The sequence below is a fragment of the Equus caballus genome, chromosome 2 (assembly GCF_041296265.1).
Source record: "Equus caballus isolate H_3958 breed thoroughbred chromosome 2, TB-T2T, whole genome shotgun sequence".
NCBI lineage: Eukaryota > Metazoa > Chordata > Mammalia > Perissodactyla > Equidae > Equus > Equus caballus.
The window spans coordinates 39,896,719-39,919,260 of record NC_091685.1 but is presented as its reverse complement, the minus strand read 5'-3'; the positions used below and the strand labels follow the sequence as shown (position 1 = coordinate 39,919,260).

The window sequence follows — 22,542 nt, the reverse complement described above, 5'->3', positions numbered from 1 at the left end:
GAGGTGGCGGGGGGGGGGCGGTGTGTGTGCACTCAACCGAGTAATAATTTCTCCCAGAGATTTCACAGCTGTGGTTCATTCATTTATTCATTCGTGGCACAATGCCTGAGAGTCGGTCAGCCTAGGTTCTAATCACAGCTTTGCCCCTCACTGGCTCTGTGATCTTGGGCAAGTTGCTTAACCTCTCTGTGCCTCTGTCTCTCTGTTTGTATGGGTGTAATATTAGTACTCACTCCGATAGGAATTAGTGAGGAAAGGGCACGTGCACCCCCAGCACAGTGCTGGCACATAGCACTCAGTTCATAGCAATGTTTCTCCCTAGTGGCTGAGCACAGGACTTGGCACTAGGGGTCTGGGTCCCATCTTATTCCCACCGCTGGTTATTGTGACGCTCAGAGTAGCGTTTAAGCCTTCCAGCCCCCAGCAACCCACTCCTCACATGACGCAAACGGAGAAGAGTCACTCCAAGCTCCTGCTTCTGAGGGGAGGGAGGGAGGTCTGGGCCGGCCCCGGGGGGCAGTGACCATCCTCAGGGTGGATGCTCCCCTTCCCAGCATCCTCCTTGGCTGGAGCCGCTGGGCAGCAGCCCAAGGGGCCCAGAGAGAGCTGGCTGTCCGCTGGGCCTGGGCTCGGAGCTGCAGGGCCACACTGGGCCTGTGGCGGCGGCGGCTGGCGCAGTGGCAGGAGGCGGAGCAGTGGGCCCGGGAGCGGGGCCGGAGACGGGTGCGAGAGGCCCTGTGCCGCTGGCGCTCCCGCTGGCAGAGTGAGTCGGGGCCTGGGATGGGGCACTGAGGGTGGGGGAAGGGCCAGGGCCCATCAGGGACACCCAGGATTCTGTGTCCCCTAGCGCAGAGTCCAGCAATGGCACCTCCTTCAGGGTGCACCCAGGGCTGGGGTGGCAGAGCAGAACCTGGGGTCGTGGACACTGTAGTCTTGGGTTCCACGCCCCTGCTCTTCCATTCCCTGGTTGTGTGGACTTTAAACAAGCTACTTAACCTGTCTGAGTCTCAGCTTACTCATCTGTAGCCTGGGGATAACAGTAGCACCCACCTCCCAGGGAGACTGTGGCAATCCTGTGAGGCAATCCATGCAACGTGCTTGGCTCAGAAGCCAGCTCCTAGGAGGGGTTACCACCCTCGTCTTCTTCTTCATCTTCATCCTTGTCATCCTCGCCTGGCCTTCGGGAGTCAGGGGTCTGAGCGCTGGGTCATGGCACCCTCGGAGCCCAGCACAGGAGGCGGGATCATTGGGGGCCATTTTAGAGGCTTCCCCCTACACAGATACATCCTATCAATGGGCTGGCGGGTAGGGACTTGGTTGTTCTGGAAAGTTCATGTCCTGTCCACTGGGACAGCTGCTTCTCCAGCCCAGCTGCCTAGTTACCCAGGAATGCTGGCCCAGTGTTGCCAGACCTTCTATTTTTAAAGAAAAGCTGGAAATCTAGATTTTTACATGAATTCTCCTGGTTCCCAAACGTCATAAAATTTTAAAAAACAAAAAAACGTCTATGAGTTGGGTTGGCCTGGTCAGCAATAGGACACCTGTAACTGAAGCATTTTAACCCAGCCAGTTAGGGTGCCCTCCTCTGTTCCCACGTGGGTACAGGGCAAAGGGCTGGCTGAGCGGGGGCCCACGGTCACCCTGGGGCCCAGGGGCAAGGCCAGCTGAGCACCCAGTGGCACTTCAGCATCTCTCTGACCACAGGGCAGCAGTTCCTGCATCAGAAGTACCAGAGGTGGGTGCAGGTCCACCTCCAGGGCCTGCGGAGGGCCGTGTTCCAAGGCTGGCAGCAGGCGACAGCTCGTCGGAGACACATGGTGGCTGAGCCAGAGCAGCTCCTACTGCAGAGGTGGGTGGGCCTGGGGGTGGGAGGGCGAGGGTCATCCCCACCTCGGAGAAACAAGGAGAGAGCCCAGGGCATGGGCAGCTGGGTGGCCTCTGTGGCTCTGGAACAGTCCAGGCTGGAGGCCTGGGACCTCGGAGATGGGGGCATGAAGCCTGGAGCCATAGAGCCATGACCACCAACCTTCCATTATCTGCTTGCTTTGGGGAGTGGGGGATGCTAAGCCCCTCGCCACACCTGATGCCCTGACAAGCCGAGGCTCCAGCTCCAGGCCAGGTCAGTCGTTTGGTTTCAGAGGATAGTATTAAGATGAGGGAAGTCAACCCCTCAAACAGCCACCGTAACGTGGGTTCCAGTACCGTGTGGTGTTTGAGGAGTCCTAGCACACGGGAATTCTGTACACGGGCTGCAGGAAGAGAGGGAAACCTCAATTTAAATAGAGGTGTTCTAGTTAAACGTGTACAGTCCATTAACGCGTATTAAAGGCAGAGGGACCGATGATGCTTTCTCCCAAGTTCACTTACAAATTTGCAAACGTTCACAGTGTCCCCACGGGGACAGCGAACCCTTGACCGCAGAGTGGCTGACTTCTGTGCTTTCGCATCTGAACGGCATAGACAATCAGACATTCTTGGCCCATCAGGGAGTTGGGAGCTGTGTCCTCCCCACTGACCTCCTGCCCTGGAGTGGGCTTGTGAGGGGAGGCAGGGCATGGCTGTCCCTCTGGTAGAGCTGGGACTTGAACCCACAACCTCCAGTGAGCCGGAGTGCGTGTGTCGAGGCTCCCAGGTGACAGCCAGCGCTTTCACCTGTTACCCATTGCTCCATACATTTTTAAGGCACAGGGTTGTGTATGCCAAACCGTGTATAACCTGTGACACTGTGTGGGGGATTCGAAGGTGTAATTTTGAACAAATGTGACTCTTGACTCTGAGAGCCACTGGGGCCCCTCCTCTGCTCCTGTCTTGCAGCCATTTCCAGGCCTGGTGTGGAGTTGTGAGAGACACAGGTGTGCTCCAGGCCAAGTGTCGAGCCTTCCAGGATGGCCTGAGGAGACGGGCACTGCGGGCTGCCTTTGTCACATGGCAGGAGTCCCGAGTGGCCGCAGCCTGGGCACAGGAGCAGCGCGTGACCCGGGCCTCCATTGCCCACTGGAGACGCTGTGCTCAGGGGGGCCGGGCAGACAGGCAGCTGAGGAAGGCCCAGGCCCATCAGGCCTTCACATCATGGAGAGTGGCCTTGGGCCAGCGCCGCGAGGCCCGCCAGCAGGCAGAGGAGGGAGCTCGGGCCCAGGCCTGGGTGGCCCTGTGCTGGACGCTGTGGGTGCGTGAGTCCCGCCTACACAGGCTCAGCCGAGCCCACGCTGCCCAGAAGCTGAGCGCCAGGTGGGTGCCTGCGGCCTGAGGGTGGCCCCACCCTGTGCATCCAGCTCGGCCTTTGAGCTTGTTTTGGGCAGGAGTAGAGGGTATGTGGTGGCTCTGCCAGGGCCCAGGAGGCTGGGGGTGAAAGGGAGAGGCGGTCCTGGTCACTGCAGCTCGTCCTGGGGTCAGATCCCAGCTCTGCACTTTCCAGCTGTGGACCCCTCTTTGGGCAAGTCTCTATTTCTAAAGTTCAGAGGAAGATAACAGGCCTGCCTTGTGGGGTGGGCCTGCCCTGGGCCAGACACACAGCAAGTGCTCAATAAACCAGGGTTCCTGTGAGGGAAGGACTGCCCTCTCTCTCTCCTCTAAATAGGATACTTGTCCCTGTTGTGTGATATTCGGCTGCTCTCCGTGCCCATTTCACCCTGATTTCTCCAGAAGAGGGATAGGGGGAGGAGGAACCCAGGCTGGGGGCTTTGTCTGGAGGTCCCCTTCCCGCAAGGCACTGGCCAGGGCTGGGGAGGGCTCCTTACACGGCTGCCAGAGAGTCCTGGCCCTGATGGCCTCTGGTGTGAGTTCCTCCCTCTCCCCCAGGGTCCTGGAGGCCTGGGCCCGGTCAGCAGCCCAGGGCCGTGTCCAGAGAGCCACCATCAGCCAGTTCCAGCAGGCTGGGCCCAGGCACCTCCTGCGGACCCACTGGGCCCAGTGGCAGACAGCGCTGCTCAGAGTGAGGCTGGAACCACCGTCCAGGGCCCGGGAGGCCAGCACAGCCCACCCCCGGCCCAGGTCCGACCTTAGGCACTGGCCCAGCCTGGCCAGCAGAGGGTGCCTCCTGGTGGTGATCGACGCTGCAGCCCCGTGGCAGCAGGTGAAGCAGGGTGCAGGTGGGGCGGGAGGTCCAAAAATGACCTGGGGACCTCAGAATCAGCCTGTGTCGGCCCACGGCTGGATGCCTCTCCAGGGGCCCGGCGGCCTTGTGGACACCACCCCTACCCTGTTCTCGGGACAGCCTCCTGGCTCTGGAAGACAGCCAACTTCGGTCTATCAGCAGACAGCTCCTAAGCACCTGCCGAGTGCCAGCCCAGCACAGGTCCGCCACAAAGACAAGTGCTGGGGTCACAGTCGGCTAGGGACACAGGCAGCTAAACTCATTACATGTCATGGTGCAGTCTGGGATCCAGATAGGTACATGGGGACAGTAGCAAATTTTTGTAAAATTCTTCTCCTCTTTGTTGGAAAAATTAAACATGCTTGTTACAGAAAAATCAGAAAATATAAACGAAACCTTTCTTTCATAACTCTCTTTAGCAAAAAATAACTGCAAGCCCCTCTCCAGGCCAGAAACTGTTAGTTCTGACACCAGCAAATGGTGACAAGAGCTTGACGGCCTAGGAGGGAAGAGGCCACAGTGAAAGCCAAGCGCAGGAAGTGACACTGCCTGGCAGTCTAGGGACATGTCATTGGGGGACACACGGTCCCAGAGTCACTGGCAGGTCACGTAGCGTTCCTAAAGATGTACTGGCATCCTCAAGAACCCTATTTCAAAATGCCAGGAAGTACATAATGGACTTTAGAAAGATTCTAAGAAAAAAGATTGACGTGTTTTTTTAATGGAATTGAGAGGGACTAACTTTGATTGCTTGCAGAATACACACTTGCATTGTGAGGTTAGGGCAGGTCCTGGGGTCTCAGGGTATTTTATTCCTAGATCTGTGTTACAAGACAATTTTATTTTCAGAGTACGTTTATAAACACTTTCAGTCCATGCCTGTCAGCAAAGGCAGGCAGGGATCCCACGTACTGATGGAGAAACTGAAGCTTGTAGAAACCGGAAGCAAATGCTGGGGATGGTAGCTGGGGTGCTGAATTCCAGCCCCGCTTGTCTACCACAGGAAGCCCTCACCTAGGGATGCGAGCAGGTATTTTGCCATCTCATGGTGGCAGAGTCCCTTAGCCCCTGCGGCTGGGGCTCGGGCTCTGGCTCTGGAGTCAGACCACTCCCAAGAGGTGGGGCCTCAGGCAAGCCACGTAACTTTGTAAAGCTGAAGTGAGGAGGGTAACACCCACCTCACAGGCTGTACCTGGCACAGGTAAGCTCCCACAAGTGGTAGCTGTTGTTGGTCCACCCCCCTGCTTGAATCTCCAGCCACATGGGAGGATGGGGGAAGAGGCAGTGTTGGGTACTGATGGCCATACTGCTCTTGGGCACCTTTTCTGTCTCCCCTGGGAGCCTCGGGGGTCGCGGGAGAACGCGGGGCAACATGAACCGTCCCACTTGCGCACACACAAGTAGGAGGCCCCACTGTCCGTCAGGGGCAGGGTGGGAAAGGAAGCCTGCCGGGTCACCTGGGTCCCAGGAGATCCAAACCACTGGTTCAGGTTTTCCTCTCTGGTGTTCCCTCAGACCCACAGCTGCAGTCCACAGGCCACAGGGCCCATGCTGCCTGGCTCAACCCAGCACCACAGCCTCTGCGGACAGAGCAAGCCGAGAGAAATGGCCTGGGCCCAAAGTCAGGAGACCTGCCCTTGGGGCCACATGTCTGAAGTGCAGGGTGAGAGGTCACCAGCCCTCAAGGGTCTGGGAATCAGCTTCAAGCCCTTGGCAAATCCATCTTATGTATTTGCAGTAGTCCCCCTTATCTGAGGTTTCACTTTCCGCGGTTTCAGTTACCTGCGATCTGAAAATAGTAAACGGAAAATTCCAGAAAGAAACAATTCATAAGTTTTAAATTGTGTGCCATTCTGAGCAGCATAATGAAATCTTGTGTAGGCCCACCCCATCCCTCAGGGTGAATCATCACTTTGTCCAGAGTACCCACTGTATACACCCCCAGCTCATTAGTCACTTAGCCGTCTCAGGTATCAGATCAGATCGCAGGGCTTGTGTTCAAGGAGACCTTATGTCACTTACTAATGGCCCCAAAGTGCAAGGATGCTGGCAATTCAGATATGCCAAAGAGAAGCTGTAAAGTGCTTCCTCTGAGTGAAAAAGTGAAAGTTCTCAATTTAATAAAGAAAGAAAACAAATGGTACGTTGAGGTTGCTAAGATCTATGGATAAAGGATGAATCTTCTATGAAAATGTGAAGAAAGAAAAAGAAATTTGTGCTAGTTTTGCTGTTGCACCTCAAGTATGTATGTTGAGAAAAAACACAGTATACACAGCGTACAGGGTTTGGTACTATCTGCGATTTTGGGCATCCACCGGGGGGCTTGGAATGTACCCCCTTGGATACAGGGGACTAATGTACTGTGTTTCCCCATCCATCTCCTCTTCTGGAATATTTCAGCCATTTTGAGAAACCATTACCCCTTCTCCTGCCCTGTTACTTCTCTTTGGGTGGCAGCCCAGGGCCACTGGAGGCTTGGGCAGACGTGGGGGAAGGGGGGGGCGCCATGCTTAACTCAACAGCTTTTAAGGTTCACCCCTCTTCATTGCCCTCAACTTCTAGGAGTGGACTAAGGGAGGGTTTTGCCCTCCTGCACAAATGTGCTAACCTCTTGACTCCACTCCGTTCCAGGTGACAGAGAGCCTCCCCTCTGCCACTCCTTCCAGCTCTGGCTGCACTGGCCTGGACACAGCAGCTGGACACCGAATCGGCTCCCTACAGGACCAGGAGGGGGCTGCAGCTCTGAGACCGGCACCCTCAAGGGCAAAGGCGAGGCTGACAATCAGAGGCGGCTGGGGTGAGAGCAGCTGTGTGGCGTGAGTGGGGTGGCTGGGGTGGGGACAGAGCCAAGGGGCTTGCCTGAGCCACAGCTGGAGTTGGGCCCTCTCTGGACAGACCTCGTCCCTGCAGGATCCTGGAGGAGCAGGCCCATGGCTCTGCCCTTTTTCCTGGTCAGGAAGGGGTCGTGATGCTCTTGGCCTTCAGATGCACACCAGGGCCTCTCCCCACAGGAGGAAATACCTGCAACGCTGGCAGCTCGAGGCACTGCTTCGCCGGCTCCAGGGTACCCAGCAGGCCAGGCGCCTGGCAGTGACATGGCAGCGTTGGGTAGATGCTCAGGGGGCAGAACAGCTGGCTCGGACACTGGTGAGTGGGGGCAGCCCCTCCCCACCCTCACACTGATCTGCCACCTCAACCCTAAACCCTAGAAACAAAGTTTCTCAAAGTCTGGTCTTTGGACGGACCACATCTGAACCCTTGGGGGACAGGCTCAGGAATCTGCATTTTTAAGGCACCTCAGATGACACCTGCCTTGTTACATCCCTTTCATCCTGGTGCCGCAGAGCTGCAGGGGGAGAGGCAGCAGAGCAGCTGGGGCTGCCGGGGAGCGCGGGTGCCAGAGGCAGCAGCAGGCCCAGCTCGGGGCCTTCTCCCAACTGTCCCTGTAGCTCCTGCAGTGGCACCTGAGATGGGCCTGGCGAACGTGGCGGAGGTGGGTCCTGCGGCTGCGGGTGGCTCAGCGATTACAGCAGCAAGGCGACGGCTGGGTCCTTTCCCAGGTACTGGGGGGCAGCCGCCACCCTCCAGTAGGCCGCCTGGACATTTCCGGGCTGTGGGCCCTCCCTGCTCACTACCCCAGGGCCTCTCCATTTGCAGGGAGGGATCAGCTCGGGTAGAGAAGACAGCTTGGACTCTAGAGCCCTTGGTTTAATTGGTGGCCATGTGCTCAGCCAGTCCTACCCATCACTCAGTCTGGGAACAAGGCTTGGCCTGTGGCACATCTGACACCCATGCTGGCTCAGGGTGTGGGTCTGAGCGCCCCCTCATTTATGTGCTCCAAGCAAAGCTTCCTAGATCACGAGTCAGGTCTATTCCAAGCCCTGCATTTGGCCTGGGGCGGAGGGAGGGGCCTCCTATTCCCCCGGGACAGAGGGAGCTGGGCACGGTGTTAGCCCAGCACTTAGAACACAGACTCAGCCGGCAGCCAGATTGCCTTTGCTCCCCCCTCCCTGACTGCAGGCCTTTGAGAAGTGGCAACAGCACCTGGCAGCCAGGGACCTGATGAGAGGAGCCACTGGCAGCCCGAGACCCCTGAGCAAGCCAGCCATCAGGAGCCCTGGGAGCAGGCTGGAAGCTGCCCAAGCCCCTGAGTGTGCTGGACTTGGGGCGGAGCAGGGGGCCCAGCTGCAGCTGTGACTTGTTCCCATGGAAAGAAAAACAGAAACCGAGCCCAGCCTTCCCAGCGAAGGCACCATGCCCCACCCCCCGGGGAGCGAGGCTGTCAGGCCAGCACCCATCCCAGGAGCTCCAAAGGACAATAAAACGCCCTCTATAGTCCTGGCTGCTTCTCTTGCTCAGTCTCTCCTAAAGCTGCCCCTTGGCCCCAGCCCGCCCGACCGGGGAAGGAAGGGAAGAGGACGCGCCCACAACTGCGCCCGCCTCCTCTGCCATCAGGCTGCTCTCTGGACGTCCAGCCCCACCCTCCTGCTGAGCCAGCGAAGACCAGCAGGCAGGGACGAGGACAGGGATCAGCTATGTGCATCTGCCAGTCACCGCCCCTGGGCAGCGGGGCTTGAGGGCTGACTCCTGGGGAGCAAGGCCAGGACAGCTTCTGGGACAGGGTGCAGAGAAGGGAGGGAGCAGCTGGCAGGAGGGGATCCCACCTCAAAAATAGGCCAGGAAGAAATAAGCCTGCTGGGGGGGACCGCATCCCAGCCCTTGGCGGTAACGGGCTGGGTATTCCTTCATGGCCAGGGGCTCGCTCCACCAAGCACAGGGCTTCAGACGCCTGTAACCCTTGAGGGGCACTCTCTCGAGCCTCCAGGATACAGACATGACACTTCCAAGCAGCAGCACTGCAGAAAGGGGAAACCCAGCTGAGCAAGAAATGCATTAGCCGGGGTCAGCCCGACGCCGGGCAGGACTGGGGCCGTGCAGGCGGCAGGCAGGCAGGGCAGGGGTCTGTCCCTCGGTCACAGGGAGGCAGTGTCCAGCCACCAACGTCTTGGATGCAGAAGAGGGCGGCACCTTCGCTTTGCCATGTTTCTTCTGCAAAACCACAGTGCCTGCTGCCCATGTTGGCTCTGCCTGTCCTCCGCAGACCCCAAGTGCAAGGTCACTGCAGTCCCAGGCCGGTCCTAGGGGCTGCCCTGGCGGAAGGGCTCACCCAACAACCGGTCTCCTCCCCTCAGGGAGGATGGCGCTCCGCCCACCGTGCTCCTCTGCAGGATGGAGGTGCTCCCCACGAAAGAGCACAAGCTCTGGGATGAGCAGGGAACATGGGGCTCCACATGGGGCTGACTCAGGTCCAGCCAGAGCCCAAAAGCCTCACTCCAGTCTAGCTGCCATCATGCTGTCGGGGAGTGGAGGCCAGGGCTTGGGGAGAAACGAAGAAGAATAGGAGTCCTCAGGAGAACCAGGACTGGGGAGGACGGAGGCGGCACAGGTGGCCTCAAGCCAAGGGTGTCAGTGCAGGGTCACGGAGCCTCCATCTCCCTCTCATTCGGGGCAGGCCTGTTGAGAAGCTCAAATGTGTCTTCTACCACCTGCCACAGGCAGTTGTCCAGCGGAAAGTCATTGTCCACCAGGTTGACCAGGAAGTAGTTGTCGTGGATGTACTGGATGATCATGCGGGACGGGGACTCCTCCTCGTACAGCTTGCCCCACTGCTCAATCCACAGGGCGAAGGCCTCATCCTGCACATCCACATGCACACAGACACAGGCACACAGGCACACACGCATACACACACACACACACACAGGCAAGGTTAACAGAGCTGCCCTTGGGTCAGGGCTCCATGCCCCAAGGGCCTCTGCGGCTGCCCAACAGGACATTTCCAGGAATAGAACAAGACTTACTGCTAGTGTCACCTCCCCCCCCACACCCAGAAATAAATACCATGAGTCAGAATCAGGGTGCAGCTGGGAAGGCCGAGTCTGCCAGCCCCGGGGGTATGGCCTCCTGCCACACTGGGGTCCCGGCCATAGTGCCTGCCCAGGGTTTTTGAGGTGGGCAGGGCAGGCCCGCTCTCGGCCCCCTTACCTTCCAGAACATGAAGCTGATGGGATCCACCACCGTGGGCTGGATGATCTCTCGCCCAGGGAAGATGCCCCAAGTGACGGCGTTGGGCTGCAGCTCAGGAGCATTGGTGATGTTTTCACCCTGAGGGGAGCGCGTGGGGTAAGAGCAGACTTGGGGCAAAGACGCTGCAGTCCTCTGCCTGCCTGGGGGGCTCAACTCACGGGAGCGCTCTGCTCCATGCCCTCTGCCCACCCCGCCTAGCTCTGCAGCTCTGTGAGGTGCAAACTGTGAGCCCCAAACCTAGAGGCCGTCCTGGGCATCTCCTTCCTCTCTTGCGTCCCCATCAGCTCCATGTCCGGTGGCTCGGCTTGCTCACTCTCCAATCTGTCCCCTCATGTCTAGCTCACTGCTCTCTGCTAGTCAGACTAAAAGGGCCTCTGATTCTAGTCTTCTCCGGCCCCAGCTGTCCTCTGTCACCTGCCTAAAAGAAAACATGGAGCCAAGTCATTCCACTGCTGGGAAAGGTTCCCTCTGGCCTGTACGGAAAAAAACAAATTCCAAGCAGGACAAGGACCTGGCCCCTGCTTAACACTTCAGCCTCCCTCTGACCCCATTCAGCAGAGCCCCCGCAGGCTGTGCAGCACATGCCTTTGCACGCCCTCTGCCCTTTCCGTGGAATGCCCTTCTCCTCCTTGTCCTTAAAGATTCAGGCCACAGGACCCCTGCTAGAGCCTTCCTCGCCGTCTCAGGTTAGACATGCCTCCTGGGTCCCCAGCACCCTACATTGAACTTTACTCTCTGTTCACACCGAGTCTGAATTATCCCCTGATGGTCTCCCTCATGAGGCCGGGAGCTCTTTGGGGCAGGGGCCTGGCTCTGTCTGCGTATCTGTCTTGCACGGTGCCTGGCCCGGGCCCGGGAGCTGGCCTACCTTCACGTCCACGATGTGGTAGTTGACCCGGAGCTCATATTTCTTCAGCACCTGCAGCAGCGCTTCCACTGTCTCGCGGGAAGTGAAGAACTCTAAGTAGGCCTGTGGGAGAGAGGCCGGCACCTGTCACACGACCCAAGTCCTTGCCGGATGCCTTCTGTGTGCTGCTGAGCATGCCGTGTGCCTGAAACACCAGCTGCCTGCCCTCCCGACCATCCCAGGGAGGCACCCACACAGACACATGTGGCAGGACACTTAAGGCACTGGGACCAGTGGTGACCACATGGCTGGAATCATGAACTGTGGAGCTGGAAAATACATAAGCAAAGGGAGGGGAGCAGGTATGGAAGATCTCTCTCTCTGGACGTGCGAGGGCCATCTGCCACCCTTCTTCCAACTGGGGAAGGCTCCATGGAGAAACCCTTTCAGAAGCTGTCGAGGAGGCCCAGTCCGACAAGCTAAGGCATGTGAGAGAGGCCTGACGTGTCCTGTCTTCCCCATTCGCCAGGTGTAACAATGACACCGAGGGCCTCTCCAGCAGCAAGAGTCAATCGGGGGGGTTATGCTGGGTTTATTTAAATTCATCTGCTATAAGGCTTATAACACTGCAGGGTGGGCACCACCGTCCCCATTTTACGGATGAGGAGACTAGGTTCAGGGCAGCTGGGCAAGGTGGCTGCACTGATGGCAAACAGCGAGCTGGCACTCAAACCCAGGTCTCTCCAACTCCAGAGCCCAGGGCTTCAGTTTAGAAAGCAGTCTTAACTCAGCAGCCCTAGGGGAGAGGCGTCAGCTCAGAAGGGTAATAACAGCTCCCATTTAGCGAATGCTTCCCATGTTCTTCCCATGGGCCAGGCTCTTTATGTGCTTTGTCACTTTCCATCCCCAGAACATGACAGGACATAGACCCAGTTTACATAAGAGAAGCTGAGGCTCAGAGCCGTCAAGAGCCCTGCCTTCCTGAGTAGATCTGACTTAAAGCCTGAGCTCCGTCCCCGATCCACTGCCCCTCAGAACAAAGGGCCCCCAGAGAGGAAGGCTTCTCTGCCCCCATCTCTGGGGTGCCGGCCAAGGTGGGGTAGCCCTGTGAGTCCCTGCCATACCTTCTGGAAGACATAGCCCCCGCTGGGGCCCCAGCCCACGACGGGGTCGGAGGACGGCTTCCCATTGATGTTGGGCTGGGAGTTGATGGTGAGGACGCCCTGCCGGTTCACTCGCAGCAGCTCCTCCTTCATCAGGCTCGTCTCGGCAGCCAAGGGCTCATCATTCCAGGGCAGGCAAGTCACCTGGGAGAGCGGGGGAGCCCAGCTGGGGCAACAATCAGATCTGGCTCCCTGGGTCTCTCCCTCTCATGAGCCCCATCAGAGACCAGCCTGTCTTTGCCTCTAACGCCCCTTCCAGGCACCCTTAGGTGGGGACGCCCCAACTCACCCTTCCCTTTGCTGAGGTGCCACGTCCAGACACGGAAGGATGAGGCTCAGGGTGGGGAGGGCGGGGAAGTCACCACCCTGTGGTCTGGCCCATGGGGAGCCAGGGCGGGGGAGGTCCCCAGGGATCCCACCTCAGCCCCACTCACTTTATAGCCGTTCTGGTTGGGCTCTCCCGAGAGGTAGTGGGCAAAGACTTCGAAGACGCTCTCCTCGCTGGTCAGCTCCTCCCCCCACATCTTCAGCAGCTCCTCCTTCGGGGACTTGCTCTTCAGGTAGAAGAGGTAGTAGTCCTTCAGCTCCCCGAAGGCGGGCGAGGAGGAATTGCCCCTGGAGGAGGCGCCAGGAGGTCACTCCTGACCCTGGGCTCCCTGCAGACGGACAGTCGCACCCGCCTGCCCAGGGAGCACGGCTCTGAATCCTGTCGCTCCCCCTCCCAGGGCTCAACCGGAAGCACGTGAACTCCTGCCTCCCTCCTCCCAAGAAACAGGATTCATTTGCAACGGATCGTCTGCAGAGCTCACCAGCGGCCGTTGGGGAACTCATCCCACTCCTGGGTGCGGTAGATGTAACTCTTGGGTCTGGTGGCCCAGAAGATGGGACGGACATCTTCCTCCCGGCGCTTGGGGTGGGCACTGAGAGCCCAGGGCAGGGGGCGCCTGGGTGAGAACAGAGACAGAAACAGTAAGGGCTGGCTAGAGGGAGCAGGGAGGAGCTGGCCAACGCTGAGCCTGGTTCTTCGCTCTGACTCACAAATGTCAAGCTGCATGTGGAGTTCCCACCGAGACCAGAATCCTAAGGGAGCCGCTAGGGTGCAGACATCCCTCTGTGCCCCGTGGTGGCCAGCACCACGCGGGCATGATCATTCTATGACTTCTGACTTCCCCGCCCACCCGGCTTTCCCCGGTAGCTCCCCCGCCTGAAGTCAGGGCAACTGGCCTCACCTGGGGTCCTCGACCCACATGCCCAGGCGCTTCAGCACCTCTGTGGTGGCCACCTCACGGTTGAGGGTATAGAAGTGGAGGCCTGGCACCAAGCCACTTGCCAGCAGCTGCTGGCACAGGCTCACGGCCTGGTCGATGCCATAGTTGCGGATGGCGCCGTCGTTGTCTTTGATTGGCTCGATCACGTCTTTGATCTCCTGCGGCACTTCCAGCTTCGACAGCTTCACCAGCTGCCGAAGGGAGTGGTAGCCCTGGGCAAGACACGAGGGGGCGGTGGGCCGTCTCCCAGCCCGGCTCACCCTAAACACTTGTTCCCCCTTCCCGCCACCGACAAGGTCTCCCGGCCAAGTGGAGTGCGACACAGAGTGACCCAGGAAAGTCAGACCAAACTGTACGAGGACCTTGCCCGGGCCTGCTTTTTCCACTCTTTGCAGAGTACAGCAGCTGACCGCAGCATTCCTGCCAGCGGTCTGAGCCAGCCCCTAGATGTCTTTATCGATGACATGTGGTCATCTAACCCGGTGTTTCCCAAGCCCCAGTGATCACCAGAATCACCAGTAAAACTTAAGATGTGATGTACAAATTCCCAGGCCCCAACTCAGATCTCTTAAATCAGAACTTCTGGGGGGCCGGCCTCATGGCCGAGTGGTTAAGTTCACGCACTCTGTTTCAGAGGCCCGGGGTTCACTGGTTTGCGTACTGGGCGTGGACCTACATACCACTCATCAAGCCATACTGTGGCAGCATCCCACAGAGAGAAACTAGAATGACTTACAACTAGGATATACAACTAGGTACTGGGACTTTCGGGGTGGGGGAAACAACTTCTGGGCATAGAACCTGGAAATCCATCTTTTGAAAAAAGCTTATCAAATGATTCTGATGACAGCCAAGTTTGGGAAACATTAATATGACCACAATTTAAATGAGAGATTTAATCCCTTCTAGTGACACTTGTCAGTAAGCCAAAGGTATAACAAGCCCCTCCACCTCCGACAGGTACTTTTGCTGTTTTGGGGGAGAAATTAGAGGTAACCAAAATGCAGTGGCATTTTGCAAGGATTAGAGCATCTGTCTGATGCAAAATCTAATGAGAAGAACTTTACCATGAACTCGGCATTGCACCCCGGGCCCTGGCCTGTGCTAGGACGGGGTAGGAGGAGTCCATTAGCCCTCCTGGGACCCTCACCTGAATAGGAAAGATGCCGGGGAGGATGGGGCAGGTAATGCCTATCTCGGAGCAAGCCTTAACAAAGTGGAAGAACGTGTCAGCCTCAAAGAAAAGCTGAGTGATGATGAAGTCGGCTCCTGCAGACACCTTCTCCTTCAAGTACTTCAGGTCGGCCTCAAAGCTCCCCGAGTCAGGGTGGCCTTTGGGGTAACCTGCCAATAGGGATGACAGTAGGAGAGTTTGGCTTCCACCTGCTCAAGGTGAGTGATGAAGAAACCAGAGAGCTGGGGACAGAGAGTTCTCTGCCTCAGGGGTTCCAGACTTGTACCTCCACCACTGCAGCATGGACAGGCTGAAACAGTGAGTGGCTGGGTTCACAGCTGACATGCCCCCGACCCTGGACGTGACCTTTTGTGAGAAGTGGGTTAGAGCCACCCTCCCAAGACGGGGTGGATTGCTCCAAATTCCCCACCCTGTCCTGCCTCATGTCCCTTGCAACCAGCCAGGCAAATGGGGCCTACATTCTGTGGCCAAGGCAAAGAGAAAATGCTACATTCGGCACTGGCCGGGCAGCATCTGGCCACTGGGCTTGAGGCTGGGCACTGGATTATAACAGAGCTTTTAATTACCATTGAAATTACTCAGGGGTCCAAGACAGTGAAAAGTTAGAAACCATTTTACACGAGGAAGAACTGAAGAAAGCAGAGACGTCTTGCTTGAAGCAAAGAACGGAGAGAATGCTCCGAGGTCTGTCACGGGGAAAGGACTCCCCTCAGCCGAGCTCGTTATTAGTCTTACTGTGTTGCTTCTGATGGCAGAGAGCGGCCTGACCATGGAACGAGCAGCCCCACAGAGCAAGGAGGGCCTGGAGTGTGAAAACCCCGGGGTGGCTGGGGGGACACATGCCGGGGATGCCGAAGGTGGGGTTCCAGAACTGTCTGGGAGGACAGGCTGGACCAGACGGCCCGGAGGCTCCTCAGTGGCTCCATGAACTCTATGACTGCTTCCCCAAACGACTGAACTTACTAGCAGCCCTCACTGCACAGGAAGACTGCAGGCCTGAATGAAACTGCAGGCAAGGTGCAGGCTTCCTCAGCCTGAGCCCAGGGCGGACCCCACGCCAGGAAGGGGCAGACCCCAGGGCCAGGCTGTAGGGCAGCCAAGCTGCTTTGCTGTGATAAGGCAGTTTCGTTCTTAAGAAACCCTAAGTCATCAAAAATAGATGTAAAAACTACTGCTTCCAGGGTGAGGGGCAGGAGGAGTACGCACCAGGATTTCGCACTTTCAATAGCAAGCCTATTTTTCCAGCAGGAATTTCAGAAACAAAGAGGTTTTACTAGCTGAAACTCTATAGCTTTAAAACCTCGATATCACTAAACAAGTCCAGCATTAATTACATCTGGATTTCCCCAGTTTACTATATTCTTATTCTGTCCTGGCCAGCGTGATGCTTTCCAAGCCCCTATCCTCTTTCTCACCCACTTTATGACCAGCAAAGCACCAAACCCCTCAGCCTCTGCCGCTCACAGCTCTGCTGGCTGCCCCTCGCAACCATCCACTGCCCGCACCACATGTGCACGTTCCCCAAGGGACTGGATTGTGGCCATGTGAGCCACAAACCATCACACAGCTGGAAACGCCTGCTGTATTCCTAACTCCTCACCAGGGCCTCCCAGACTTATCCACTTAAACACTCCTGTGGACTGAGGAGAGTGGACACACACATGGGGCCTGGGACGAGGCCCAAAGTGACCCATAAAAGTGATTTCCTTGAAACCATATGGATTATTTTTAAATTCAGATCACTTTGATATGCTATACCATAATGTAGCCATATTTGTTTTAATATGACATGATTTTCCCCAAAATATTTGAGAAAAATTGTCATGCTAAGATGATGTGCCAAATTACTCCCTGGACTTCTTGTGTTCCTGGCACATGCTGACTCACCAGACCCAAGGCCCCATTTGAGAAGCTGAAGGCCTGATCCCCGTGAGCAGGGCTAAGAGAGAAGGCCACCCCATCCGTTTCCAGCAGGTGAACCTTGCCTCCTGGCTGTAGCCAATGGAACTAGAGTTGAGCCGATCCGACTCTCTCTCCTGAGAATTTGGAATTGACACAGACCTGTCAAGCAGTCTGGGCTATCGGCTGGAACTGACCACGTGCACTCAGGAGCAGGTGGCCGGTCATATGTGGGAAAGCATACCCATGCGGTCTGCCAGACTAAGCATGGAGTGGATGTGCAGTGGGAGGCAGAGACGGGGGACTCTGGCTCCAGAGAGAATGAGGGAGGGCCTTGGTTCTGACTGCTGCTGGTTCCAGCACCTTGTGAGGACAGATGCTGTTTCCGGACCTTGGGTTCTGAGGTTCCCTGCCCCCTGGAATCTTAATAAATATCCCCCTTTTGTTTAAAGAAGAAGAAGAATAGGGCTGGGAAGTAGGCTAAGAGCATGAAAAGGCAGAGGAAGAAAAACTTCAGGGGTGGTGGCAGCCTGGGAGAGAGGCGGTGACAGAATGAGAGTGAGGACCTCGTTTAATTCACCTCTGCACCTCCCTCACCTGGCACAGGCTGCCCGCCGTGGCGCACTGGGTTACCGGGTCCTGAAACGAATACTGGCGGGCTCTCCGTGCCTCTCCGTGCGTCTCATTCCTTCCCCTCTCCGTCCCCACCCGCTGGGACGCTCCAGCCACTCACCTGCCACACAGACGTCAAAGTAGTCACCGAACTCGCTCCGGATATGCTTCACCAAGTCTGCAGCATAGCTGAAGCCACCTTCCTCCTCTTCCCACTGGTCACCTACAGGGTCTGCAGAGTTGGTGGGGGGCACAGTCACTGGTCTCACCCAACCTCCACATAGCCTTTCTGTTCCTTCTCCCTAGCTCTACACCCAGGACTGTGAGCTCTTCAAAGGCAGAGCCTTCCTATTATCGAAGTTTGCGTCTCCTCCTTCTAGCACAGCACTCGGTAAACAGTGGGAGGGAAGGCAGCGGCCAACCTGGCATTTACTGAGCGCCAACCCTGTGGGCACTGTGCTCGCAGTGGTGAACAGGGGACAGCAGCTGTTCTTCGCTTACCCTGGAGCGTCTGAGATCCCTTCCCTTCTCAAACCTGGGTGTGCTCAGGCACCCTCACCCAAACCCATGGCTCACTCTCCCCTCTTGGAGTTCTCGCCTCCTGGGAGAATTTTCTACTCCTCTCAAGTGAGAAGTGGTCTTGTGGTGGGGAGCATGAGGCCACAAGATCACACCCATCAGGACCCTCTTCCCATACTTGGGTGGCCCAATGACAGCAGGCACCAGAGGCATAAGCAGCTATTCTCACTCCTGGGACAAGTGCCAGAACTGCACTCTTTGGGCCAAGAGCTGAGTGCAGCCAGCGACGGCTGAAGCTCGGTGCAGCCAGGGCAGAGGGTTATCAGGCAGCAGCTGCATTCCCGACTGAACTCCTACGTCGAGGTCAAGAGGCGGCTCCATCTGTGCGATGCCCATGGTTCTCACTACCCACAAGGCCTACTGATGCTACTGGCAAGGAGGAGACCCTGAGCATGCTCGGGGTGGGACCCAGAGAAAAGGAAAGGACCGTTCCAGGGACAGAAGAGGCCTTCAGGGAAGCAAGAGCCCAGAGAGTAGAGCACTGGCTCCACACCTCCCCTCAACGCCAAGATGTTCTTCAGGCCCAGCCGCTTGGCCTTGTGCAGATAGCCGGTGATCTCTTCCCGGCTCTGGCGGCAGCAGGTCATGTGCAGGACGGTCTCCAGGCCACAGTAGTTCACAGCAGTGCTGGCAATCATCATAGAGGAGGTCTCCTTGTCCGAGCCGGGGTCCCCTGCTGGGTGCCAGGTCACATCTATGAAGAGGGGGCCACCAGCCCCCATCTGGTCAAACCTGTAGGGAATTTCTTCCTGAAGAGGGGCTCCTGGGAGCACACCCCCCTTCACCACCTCCCCATGGGGTCTGGGAGTTAGAGAAGCATGGGTGAGGCAGCACAGACAGTTGTAACTGTGGAGTTTGGAATCAGACCAACCTGCCTTCATATCCTGGCTTTGCTACTTATTAGTTGCGTGATCTTGGGAAAATTACTTAATCTCTTGGAGCCTCAGTTTCCTCATTTCTAAACTGTGGCAGAGGACAGCCCCTACTTCATAATACATTATAGAAACATTATGATAGACGGCTCCACAGCTCTCAGAACAGTGCCTGGTACACAGTGAACACTCAGGCCATGTGAGCTGCTATTATGATGATCACCATTACTGTGCAGATAGCATGTAACAACAATGCACCCATTTTTGTGTGAGAGCAGCACGTCTGACTTTGCAAAGTGCTTGCACATTTATTACCTTGGGTGAGTTAAGACATTTCGGTGGTCAAGGGTTCAGGGAAGGCTCAGAGTGGCAAACAGAGGCTCATTCCAGGACCAGGATAAAAGAGGGTCAGGAGACACAAGTTTCTGTCACGCTGCCCCCCAGTCCCGGTGCAGCAGCCAGCAGCCCATAGAGCAAGGCCACAGTTCCTGAACTAGACTCGAGAGGCAAGGGTGTGCACGTGTGCTTGTGTTACAAGCTATAACACGTGTACTGAAACATACTTGCGCCTTTAAATTTGAAAACCTTAGGAGCAACACATGAGAAACGCTAATAGTAAAAAGCATAAACTTTAACAAAGGAACTGCAATTCATAGTGTGCTAATGTAATGCGGTTGGCATTTCTAGATTTCAAGAGGCATAATCCAAATTCCTAACTTGCTGAACATGTTCTCCAAGCCGCTACTTTGTGACTTCCTAACTGTGCTCACCGGCCAGCCCCAAGTTCCACCAAACAATGCAATTTGAGAGAATCCACATTTTTAACCCATTGAAGTGTGTCTAAAAGTTCCAGACGCTTGCAGAGACTTTTACAGACGACTGAGAAGCTGCAGATCAGAAGATTTACCCCGCCTTTGCTCTCATCTACCCTCTCTGGCTGCCTTTTTCTGCCGGGTCAAAGTGCAGCCCAGCTGCAGGGCTGACAGAGCACCCTCTCCCCCTGCCTGCCCCATTCTGACCCTCCTTCTTAATCTTACATCAACTCACCTTGAGATGAGATTGACAGCTCCCTGGGCAGTCCGAGGAGGGAAGAATTCTAGGGAGAACCACTTGTCACCAGACTCCATCCTCCGCCTCATCTTCTCCCTGAGTCTCTCGTGCCGCTCGGGGTCCAGCCCCGGGGTGGAACATCTTGAACTATCTCTGGAGCTCTCGCTGCCACTGCTGCTGCCATCCGAGCGGGGGATGGGGCCACCATTCCCTCTGGGTTCATTCACCATGGCCCGGTTCCTGCTGCACGGGGTGGGGGCAAGGGGCATCAGAGGGCAGGCAGCCAAGCTCCAGGGTGGCAGGGTCAAGTGAGTGTTGCTGCATTTTCACGCAGGAAGAAGGCCGGTGAGGGTAAGGGGGACAATGTCCCCACCCAGTGGCTCTGCATGCCACAGTTACAACTGTCTGTGCTGCCTCACTCAAAGCTTTGCCCTCCACTGCTGCCTGGCTCCACGTACGACAGCCCCCACCCGGCACAGAAACATGCTCCTTCAGCCCACGGATCCTCGGTGACATCTACCTGATGGAGGGCGGCACAGAGAACCTCACACTGCCGGCCTCTGAGGCCCACATTCCTAGGGAGGGGCAGCAGTGCCTGGCTAGGAGGACCTTGGGTTTTGGATGGTCCATCTCCGCCAGCTTAGACCCCAGAGTGAGTGGGGAAGAAAGAAGAAACTTCCCCAGCGAGTGTGTCCCGACTGGGCGGAGCTGCGACAAAGGAAGAGCCTTGAGCTGGGGGCGGCGCAAGGGGGCGGAGGAAAGGCTTCCAGGCAAGAGGGAGGGCTGAGGCTCTAGCTGTCGAAGGCAGGCAGATGGAAGGAGGGGGACTCAGGGGCCAGAGACTGCAGGGGTTGGTGCAGAGAAGGCCAACAGACATTCAGTGTTACTGGATCACTCTCTGAAGAAGGAATTGCTCAGCCTGGCCCCGCCTGGAACATCTCCTGTTACTTAGAACAGTCTGTGTGCAAGATGGCAGGGGTGAGGGCTTGGCAAAGCAGCCAGATTCCTCCTGAGTTCGTGTTACTCCAAAAAGACCATTCAGGGATTAGAACTAGACAGTGGCTGAGTTCCCAAAGTAGCCAGACCCAAATTCAGTAAGGGCACGAATTTATGTCCAGCTCAGAACAAAGGATGTCTCATGTGGGCCTGCCTTTGGGCTGTTCTCCTTATACACACCACTGAAGTCAGCTAAAGTAATGACAGTAACTGCACAGCCACCACACACAGAGCCCTGAACCACAGCGACTACACACCGTGGGCACAGTGCCATTGGGCAGTTTGGTGGGGAAAATAAGACAAATACTCTAAAACAAAACCAAACACTACTCTTGCACAGCAATATGCAAACACACTTCCTCTAGTAGTGAAAATCTGGCGAGTGGTGACATGGAGCATTAAAGGAACAACTCCGCCACGTTCATTCCTTTCAGGGAACATCCACTGCTAAGTCGGTGTTCTTGACCATTCTCGGGTCCTAGACTCTTGAAGAACGGATGGAATCTGCTCCCTCGGAACACGCTCAAGCACACATACACACTGGTACATCCGAAGTCAAGGGGTCGAAACAAGACTAAAGACACTTGTGCCAATGCTTTCTCCCTATAGGGGATGCTCATCTTGATTCTGACCTAAAACTCCCGTTTCTCAGCGGGGATGGCCATTGGGAGTGAGAAAGGGGACAGTGTCAAGATCAGCCTTGCTGTCCTTAGTCCTGAATTTAAGAGAGTGCCTTAATTATCTGCTGGAAGAAAGCTAAGGACAGAGAGGGGGCTGATCCACCTACAAACTATCTGTTCTTTCATTTGTTCAGTAAAGACTTACTGCATTCCTAGTACGGGCCAGGCACAAGCCTTCTTCCACGTGCCACTACTTATCCATTTTAAGCTGGCTCCCCTAACACCCTGGGTTGTAATTGTGGGTTCACAGGTTCGTCTCCCCTCCCATGCCCAGTTCTCTGAGACCAGGGCCCGGTCTTCTGCCTGTGGTATCCCCAGTGCCTGGTACAGGGTAATAACAGCCAGTACTCCCTGAGTGCCAACTGGCTAGGTGCTGTCACTCCGTTCTCAAAATAACCCTCTGCCATTTACGGACCACTTACTTAACCTATCTCAAGCACCGAGCCGTGGTGGGGGGACAGAACCCACCAATCCCAGCAGGGTCCAGGTGGGCACGGGGGACAGCAGTGCCAGCGGCCCACACTCTTCCTCCGGTTGCCGGCGGGGAGGCAGGTTTAAGAGGCTGGAAAAGGAAAGGTGGCTGAAGGCCGAGAATTGAGTCACCAGGTCACTGGGTCACCGCGGGGGCGGGGATGCGGCCCCAGGCCCGGGAGGACAGGGGGACCTGGGTCACCATCCCTGTCCGAGGGCCGCCTCATCCCAGAGGTTCCTCCATCCAGGCCTGGGCTCGAAAGTGAGTCCTCGCTTCAGGGTTGAGGGGCTCGCTGGGGTTGACAGCCACTGGGGATTACTCTAGTCCGGCGGCGGGCACGCGCAGACTGGGTGGGAGCCCCCCTCCCCGACCTAGAGGGGCGGGCCGGCCTCCATCACTCCCCGCCCACAAGAAAGTCCCCGCCCCCGGGGGGGTGGACCCGGGCTCCCTGGTCTCCCTCCCCGGGGACCCCACGCCTTGCCGTCACTCACCCTCCGGTCGCGAGTGACTGAGAACGCGCGCGTCCACCGCTGCTGACCCGCCGCCGCGGAGACACGTGCGGGGGAGGGGCGCGGCGCGGGTGTCAGGTTGCTAAGGGGGCCGGACGAGAGGGCGGAAACCGGCCATGCGGCGACCGGAAGTTCCGCCCCCAACATGGCCGCGCCCAGTGGTCTCGTTGGAAGCCGTGCCTCCACCGTCATGTGACACGGGCCGTCGCCTCACCCGTCT

General features: G+C 57.0%; 2 protein-coding genes across 12 annotated transcripts in view; one reads left to right on the top strand and one right to left on the bottom strand.

Annotated features, from left to right (window-relative positions):
- The window catches only part of C2H1orf167 (chromosome 2 C1orf167 homolog), a 19,354-nt gene extending 10,923 nt beyond the window's left edge, over positions 1 to 8,431 (top strand). For all 4 annotated transcript variants that reach the window (XM_070253408.1, XM_070253406.1, XM_023635779.2 and 1 more), the window contains 9 exons: positions 555 to 763; positions 1,705 to 1,849; positions 2,815 to 3,228; positions 3,799 to 4,072; positions 5,609 to 5,756; positions 6,725 to 6,890; positions 7,105 to 7,240; positions 7,543 to 7,653; positions 8,114 to 8,431. In XM_070253408.1, the coding sequence (XP_070109509.1) occupies positions 555 to 763; positions 1,705 to 1,849; positions 2,815 to 3,228; positions 3,799 to 4,072; positions 5,609 to 5,756; positions 6,725 to 6,890; positions 7,105 to 7,240; positions 7,543 to 7,653; positions 8,114 to 8,290 (1,780 nt within the window). In that variant the 3' untranslated portion in view covers positions 8,291 to 8,431. The remainder of the gene's footprint in view (positions 1 to 554; positions 764 to 1,704; positions 1,850 to 2,814; positions 3,229 to 3,798; positions 4,073 to 5,608; positions 5,757 to 6,724; positions 6,891 to 7,104; positions 7,241 to 7,542; positions 7,654 to 8,113) is intronic.
- MTHFR (methylenetetrahydrofolate reductase) lies at positions 7,787 to 22,542 on the bottom strand. Of its 8 annotated transcripts, XR_011433385.1 has the most exons (14): positions 22,305 to 22,444; positions 21,810 to 21,903; positions 19,663 to 19,908; positions 18,237 to 18,475; positions 17,286 to 17,396; positions 14,609 to 14,802; positions 13,420 to 13,670; positions 13,000 to 13,134; positions 12,625 to 12,805; positions 12,152 to 12,334; positions 11,049 to 11,150; positions 10,418 to 10,598; positions 10,139 to 10,258; positions 7,787 to 9,789 (listed from the first exon to the last, which is right to left on the bottom strand). XR_011433385.1 is itself a non-coding variant. In XM_005607524.4 (13 exons), exons 3-13 carry the CDS (start codon positions 19,893 to 19,895, stop codon positions 9,571 to 9,573), a joined length of 1,968 nt encoding a protein of 655 aa, XP_005607581.1. In that variant the 5' UTR covers positions 19,896 to 19,908; positions 21,810 to 21,903; positions 22,305 to 22,542; the 3' UTR covers positions 7,787 to 9,570. The 8 variants fall into 8 exon arrangements, 5 of the variants coding, with proteins under 5 accessions (XP_005607581.1, XP_005607580.1, XP_023491552.1 ...); XR_011433386.1 differs by lacking the exon at positions 22,305 to 22,444 and having other exon boundaries at positions 21,764 to 21,902; XR_011433382.1 differs by lacking the exons at positions 21,810 to 21,903; positions 22,305 to 22,444 and adding an exon at positions 20,186 to 20,412.